The sequence below is a fragment of the Dermacentor variabilis genome, chromosome 10 (genome assembly GCF_050947875.1).
Source record: "Dermacentor variabilis isolate Ectoservices chromosome 10, ASM5094787v1, whole genome shotgun sequence".
NCBI lineage: Eukaryota > Metazoa > Arthropoda > Arachnida > Ixodida > Ixodidae > Dermacentor > Dermacentor variabilis.
The window spans coordinates 40,592,691-40,600,388 of NC_134577.1; the positions used below are offsets into that span (position 1 = coordinate 40,592,691).

The 7,698-nt window shown below is 45.9% G+C and overlaps 1 protein-coding gene across 1 annotated transcript; it reads right to left on the minus strand.

The window, feature by feature from the left end:
- Positions 1-1,727: 1,727 nt before the first annotated feature.
- LOC142559499 (ubiquitin-conjugating enzyme E2 Z-like) lies at positions 1,728-7,292 on the minus strand. Its single transcript, XM_075671087.1, has 3 exons — positions 6,901-7,292; positions 3,742-4,094; positions 1,728-1,987 (listed from the first exon to the last, which is right to left on the minus strand). Exons 1-3 carry the CDS (start codon positions 7,243-7,245, stop codon positions 1,792-1,794), a joined length of 894 nt encoding a protein of 297 aa, XP_075527202.1. The 5' UTR covers positions 7,246-7,292; the 3' UTR covers positions 1,728-1,791.
- Positions 7,293-7,698: the final 406 nt, after the last annotated feature.

Here is a 7,698-nt window from a genome sequence, read left to right on the forward strand (position 1 = left end):
GAATCGCGTTTCTTGTGGAATGGAGTCGATTACTGCGTTAACCCGTGAAGACACATGTTCGTGTTGTCTTATCAATCAATCAATCAATCAATCAATCAATCAATCAATCAATCAATCAATCAATCAATCAATCAATCAATCAATCAATCAATCAATCAATCAATCAATCAATCAATCAATCAATCAATCGAATTATTAATTAAGCAATAAATCAACATAATATGACTGAACTACAAAAACAAAACGGTATTTTGTTTCTCCCTGACGGTAGACGTTTTCGTTGTATGTTGGGATTACTGATGTCACGACAGGTATTTCTGTGTTAATGACGCTGTAATATATGCGGTGAGATTTCTCTTAGTGTCAAAATAAAGTCAACGTTCTGGCCGCGGCGACTTATGTCGTATGCTTGACGTCTTGTTGTTACGACGAGACAAGTGCTGTACTGGAGACAAACGTTTGTCTCCGCGACAAGACGACAGGCTTACAACATGTTCATATCGCTCTTTCGGATGTTCTGTGTCGCTTCCCTTCTATTTTTATTTTCAGCTTGATGCAGTTGAGTACTTCCCAAATGCGTCCTGAATGCCTGGCAAGCTACATGGCATTCTCCGAATGTGTTTAAAGCTTGTGGAAAGTTGCGCACATACGTAAATAAAGAAAAAAAGTAAGGGGTGGATGGTATGAACATATAGTTTCCCACAGGAGTTACCAGACCAAGCTCTACGGTGGCGATTCTTCAGCTACCATGGGAATGATTGTGTATACTATGCAGATTCATCTAATCTTATGCTTGTGGCTTCAAAGGTTCTCGTGATGTTATTTTTTACGTTTGATCTTTATAGATTTCTAATAAACCATATTTTTCTAAACATGGCAAAGCAATAAGCTCTTGCGCACACATATGTTCATCGTAAATGCTTTCGATTATGACGGGGCATATTAGTGAATATGATCAACTTACGAAATCGAGAAGCCGTTCGAAGTCACGGAAGGAGGAATTTCCGGTAAGTCCATTCCATGTACTAACCATCATTCTCATGGTCACTGAACCCGCCGCACTTGCAGCTGTAAGGAACATTGCTCTGATATGAACATCGCCTCCGAGATCGGGCAACGCACGCTGTTTAACAGCGCGGGCCGCCCGATCTAGGAGACAATGGTATACATATACGAAAACGGACTTTTGCCGCCAGCAGCTAGAGAACATACCGCTGCTTGTTGCTGGGCTAGTTGATTGAAACCTCTCGTGTAATGGGACGCGGAGTAACAGGACCTGTCCTTCTCGCACTTCACAATGCTCCTTGTCCTGATACACCGCTTTAATACCGCCGGTGTAATAAGACCTGTCCTGTTCTGATTTTAAATCGTTTCTCGTCCTGTTACACCGTACAACTAGCACAGCAGCAACAGAAACTAGCACAGCAGCAAGTCATGATCAGTTAAAATTCTCCCACAGGTGGTCCTATTTTATCTGCTCGAAAAGACGCTCTCCCGCCTTGTTCTTACTCCATATTGCTTCGCGTCTTATTACGTACACCACCACGACACATTCAAGAACAGCCAACCCATCCTGGGCACCGCGGTGGTTACTGATTTTGGTTAACCTTCCTCTCTTTACTATCACTGACTCTCTCTCTCTCTCTCTCTCTCTCTCTCTCTCTCTCTCTCTCTCTCTCTCTCTCCCATGCGACGCAGTAATCGTGACCACAGCCTTGAACTAGGCTTCATGTTTTTATTAGGCGCCTCATTTAATCGTTTTAGCGAGCCCCACTCCCATAGGAATCGTGGTTAGCAGGGAGTCTTGCAACGCGTCGCTTGCTCGCTTTTCTGGGCAGAAATTTCGTTCCTTCGTTGGACCCTCTCCTTCAAGTCCCTCAGTCGCGACAGCAGCGTCTTGTAGCCGTACTGACCCCTTGCGATGCCGAACGGATCGTTCATTGGCCTACCAGTCATCTCCAGGCGCATCTTCACCACGGCTTCGTACCTGCGACGTGATAGATTGATTCTGCGCTATACAAAGTATAACAGCGCCACTCTTTGACGAAGACACAAACCGAAGAGCAGACAATGACAGGTATCGAGTTTGCACTGGGGAACTTTCAACGCGAACGAGAGGTATGAACATGTTGCGGGATGATAAAAAAAAGTTACAAAGAAATAAGCGGTATAGGCGATAGAAAGTCAAGTTTTTCTTTGGTATTTTATAACAGCGCCAGTAGAATACAAAGACAAAGAAATTCAGAAAAAGTTTGAACTCAGCGCTCGTCCTGTCGGATTCCTTGTGCTTGTCATTTACTTGCGCTGTTAATATTGACGCGTGTATTCTATGCAGACGACGACGACGACGACGACGACGACGACGACGACGACGACGACGATGGGAGCACTAACGGACTCCGCCTAGTGGGTCAGAGTGAGATTGGTTGATGACGAAGAAGACGTGTTTCTGCTCTGTTTTTGAACAGATTGTCCTGTTGTTCGTGAAGAACGTCTGCCTGTGTTTTGTCCGCGTTGTATCGCGACAATATGTTACCAAGAGGTAATCTGGCTAAAACCAGCACTGTGCCATTGTACTTGTTTATTCCTTTTAAGTTGAGGTATTTTCATTCAGCAACGTGTATATAAAGCATATATATCTCGTTTTCAGTAAGCATTCCTAGTTGAAAGTCAATGCTTGTCTTTGCAGAGTCAGAAACATTGCGTTCAATCGTGTTTTTTAATGAGTCCCATTCGGTTCCGATCGGACATCATTGGAGATCCCTGCAGGTCCAGTCAGTATTACGACAGTTCCAACTGGACGTCATTAGATGAGTAAGCTCGCGAAGCAACAAAATAATAATAGCATAATTACAATGTTATTTTCCAGGTAAATATATATTTGCATTTGATCTTCGCAATATAAAGAAACACTTAGAGTTTTTGAGATGTCAGAAATCTGTCTCGAAATTTTACTAATTTCTTTTTAAATAATGCAACACTTCGTCAACCAAATGTTGTTCGCACATAAAAAAACAACCAAACAGCGATCTTTCACAGAGAAGTAATGATTGGCGATTTCTTAAACGCCTTTCTACCACGAACAGAATTCTCAATGAAAATGTCACGTACCGAAAAGCCATTGATATCTGCCGGAGCTGATCACCCTGTTTCACGATTTTCGTAGTGCTCAGGAAGTTTTAATACGTCTTAGCCACAGAAATGCTGACGTATTTTAAAGATGTGCAATTGTTTTTTCACTAAAAAAAAATCTTCGAAGAAAAATAAAGTTGTAAATGGTGGGCAAGTCATTGAAAAGAATCAGCCATAGTGTGTTCATGCATGTGTAAGCTTCTAGAATGAAGTCGCAAGTATATATCCGTGGCATATCAAGGTTAAGACCTCCTGAGGAGTCTCCCCCCCTCCCCTCTTTTGTTCACATTGGTCCTAGCGAGTTCAATTGGGTCCAATGGTGCTTAAAAAAGAAAAAGAAAGAACAATTCGTCCGTTTAGAAATCCACGCATCTGTACCGTGAATCGGTTGCACGTTAAAGAACCTCAGCTGGTCGAAATTACTCCTGAGTCCTCTTCTAAGACGTGCCTCATACTAAAATCGCGGTTCTCGCACGTAAAACTCTAGAATTTTTTTTTATTTCATTGGAGATTCAAATGTTTCATTCCTTTTTTTTCTTTTGGACTAGGTGTTTGATCTTCGGCTTATGTCCTCGTCAGACAGTCGCGCTGTTATACTTCCATTCTTACCTGTCGTACGACTCGGCGAACGTCTTGAACACCACTTCCCTCAGGGCGGGAGGCGGTGGCGGGCACGGTGGACAGATGCCGTCGTCGTCATCGAGGCACGCCTGCACGGCGTCGCACACCGCGACCCGGATGGTCTCGTGCTGAATGATGACGCCGTACCGACTCACGTCACCCGGCGTCCGCTCCACGCAGAACTGCGGGTGGTTGTAGTACGGGTTCTCGGACATGATCGACTGGATGGACACCAGGACGCTCTTGATGGACAGCGCGGGCGTCCAGGCCGGTCCGGGCCAGGTGCCCAGGATGCTGAGGCAGACCTTGCCGTCCGGGTGGAAGTTGGGGTTCAGGCTGACCTGCAGGCGACGCCGGAAATCGTGAATATCGTAAAGCTAACAACAAAAAAATAAAAATACATTAAAAATGCCCGTGGTGGTTTAACGGTAAATGCTAGAGAAATGCCTTAGCGTTACGTCGCACCTCTCTGAGGTCCTGGATTCATGCTTTCCTGAGGTGCCTTCAACCGTATTGCTGGAGACACCTTTATTTGCATTCCGCAGTGAAGGAAGTAGGCGAAAAGAAATGGCATAGAAGGTCAATCGCGTTAATAATTACGCACGTGCCACGGTGGTACTACAGACCACAGCGCGTACACTTTCAGACGCTTCAAAGATGGTTCACAAAAACGCGGCCTTCTAACCACAACAACTTATGTCCCGCCGGAGTTGTAGAATTTAGGGCTCAGCATATCTGACTTCGAATGAACTACAGCGTGATTGCATAGGCGTCTATCTAAAGCGTAAAACATTTGTTCGTTGTCAGAAGAGCGGGCGTTCGCATTTTTATCGGTCGGACATGCACCTGAGGAGTGTGGTCGTAGCATTGAAGAGCTCCGTGACAAAAATCGAGAGCGAGGGATCGTAGAGATAAAGAGGCGGTCTTTTCTGCAGCTTTTTTAGGAGCCGTGTCAGCGCCCTAAAGGAGGTTATGCACCGACAGACCGAAAGGTGGCTAAAATATCCAAAGAATGCTAATCACTTTATAAAAGCATCTTTAAGCTCCGGTGCTGGCGTAGTCTTGAGAATGCCCATGGACTTCCGAAGAAACCAATCTTTTCGTCTGAACTGTAATCAAACCCTATAGTTCCTTCGATGAAAGGATAACAAAAGTAAAGATTTGTTATTTTTTGTCAAGACATACGGGATTCCGATTTTGTGAAACATCCTTTCATAACGTTACCCCTCTATGCAACATGTCCACCCCAAAGGAACGCAAATTAAATCTTGCTACGTGAATCGTAATAAACGCCAATTAATGCTCGTTAAAGTTGAAAGCTATTTAAAAGTGGGGTCGCCGGTTCCCGAAATGGGCAAATGACATTCTTAGGGCCACAGATAAGTATCTCCGTAAGCTTAAAACTAGACTTAAGGAAATTTAATTGACGCCCATATATGCATGGTGTCCGCAGGAGTCGAAAATGATTCGACGTTACGTAACAACAAATATTGAACAAAAATCACGACACTGATAGGATTAGAGGCAGCACATCCCCTATAACGTTGCACGTATATGCCCACAGGCTCTAGACAAGACAACTTTTTTTTTTTATCTGGCACCGAAATTTTTGGTTAGCTCACGTAATGTGCTTCTTCCAGCGCTGTCTGAACAGCTTCGATATAGGTAGTTTGTCGTGATTACTGCCAAAATTTTGCAAAGGTCAAAAATAACTCAAGGAGGTGGACATTATTTGCATGAGAAACCAAAAGGAATAATTGATTAATGACTAAAATTCGCTAATTAAGCTTAATATAATTACCTTACGACACATATTGCAATTGACAAATTGTAGTTGGTGAGATTGCACGGCATATCCACTTAGAAAAAATTCCATGGATGACACCATTTTCGAGACATGCGCCATCGAATTTGCGGTAAAAATGCGCAGACCTTCCACCTTTTATGCATTTCAGGGCAAACACGTGAAAGGCGGGATATGGAAATTCAAGACTATGAGCAAAACGAGAACAAGTTGAAAGCAGGAGCCAAACGTTGGCTCCTGCTTTCACCTTGTTCTCGTCTTGCTCACAGTCGTTTTATGCAATGAAACACGAACTATACCGCCCATGCATTTCTTCGCACAAGTTGCGGAACTGGTGTTTCGATACTGATGCCATGGTCAGAACTCCTTCGAAGTGTATTCACTTTAAGAAGTCCCGGGCTACCAAATGTAAGTTGCAATATGTGCTGTAGTAATAGCTGAAAGCTTGCTAATTTTGCATTTCGATTTATCGTGATAATAACATCTGATTCACTGGGTGCTCAAGCTTAGGGATTACAATGGTGTTATCTGCCGCAGATTATCTTTACAATTTTTTGAAAGCCTTCGGCCGACACACCCACAGTAATGACACCAATGCGGTCACCGTTTCAGTGCAGGCGGAGGAGCTGAACCAACGAAAGCAGACGTGATCAACAGGGAAGTCTGTTCCTACTTGCCAGTCACGCCTTCCGTAAGAATTGCTTTGTTTCCCAGATCAATGAAGAGAAAATTCGAGAGACGCCTAGTGCCTTCAGGCCCAAGGCTAAGCTTAGGTTACGTGAATAGCTGGTGAGAGTTCTACCTCGCAGCTACATTAGACGATTCTTCCACGAATGCGCCTCTATTTAAAATGCCTTGCTCTGTTCCTTTACGCAAATGACAGTGCTTTCTGTCAACACGTATAGTCGCTGCGCTTGAATAACGCGTCTTGTCATCAGGGACTGACATCGGTAACTGCCCTGACGAAGTCCCCTTGTCGGAACGTTAGCTTCAGTGGCATTGCTTCTACCGTTGTTAATCACCTAACGCCTCCATATTCTTGTGAACCTCTCTGTTAATCTGTGATCGTCAGTTGTGCTGCCCTTTCATTACATGGCTAGTAGTATAGAGATCTATGAGAAGCTACGGGGGGCAAGCGGCTTCCGCTTCGCTCTGGTCCCAGCATGTCAATCATAGCTTGGCTTCTTGCCTACGAAAACCGCTGGCGTCCTCTAATCCGATCGACTGTTGCTCAGCCCTTTCATCAAGTCGCCAAGAGTGTCCTATGCCTGTCGAATGAGTACCGTCGTCTCCACTACCTTTCGCAGCGGCCATGAAAGCGTCACGGCTTCGGTCAAACTCACCTGCGCGCCGCCAGCGGTCATGAGGCGTACTCGCGGTGGCTCGTTCGGGTACTCGGGCGGGCACTTGACGAGGAAGTGGAAGAAGCCGCCCTCGTAGGGGGTCTCCGGGGGCCCCAAGATCAGCGCCTCGATGCGGGTGATGTCGTTCTCCTCCGGCGCGATGAACACGCCGGCGGGGGGTGCGGCGAAGATGTCCATGATGTCTCGCCTGGCCCTCAGCAGGCACTGCGGCGTGGGCTCCTCGTGAGAGGAGCACAGGGGGTCCCACGTGCTCGACGACGACGGCAGGTGGCTCGTCGAGAGGCCGCCGCTGGCGCTGGCGGCGCCCCGTTGGGCGACGGCCATGCCCGGTCCTGGCGGCGGCTGCGTGGTAGCCGTCGTTGTTGTTGTTGTTGTTGTCCTGAGTGGCCATGGCACATACCCACAGTGGGGGACTGGCCATGAATCGGGTGGTTAAATTAGGTGCATAAAGAAATAACAATGATAACAAGGGAGTTAACAATTTGAGCATTGAATTTTAAAAGTAAACGTTCTGTGTTTGGAGAAAAAAGACGCAATCGGAAGTCTCGGGCCCGCGCAGCACCGGGACCTTGTCAGGATGCTTTTCTTCGTCGTTGGCGCCATTGTTGTTTGGCTTGATGATGACTGTCTTGGGCTATGGTACGTACCCGCAATCGGGGGCCGGCTGCAGAAAAACGGGAGGCAAGGAAGTACTTCAGCGATGAAATGAAATATATAAATGAGGATGCCATAATGCCATAAGAGACCTCGCTCGAGCAGATCCATGTTCTCAAATTG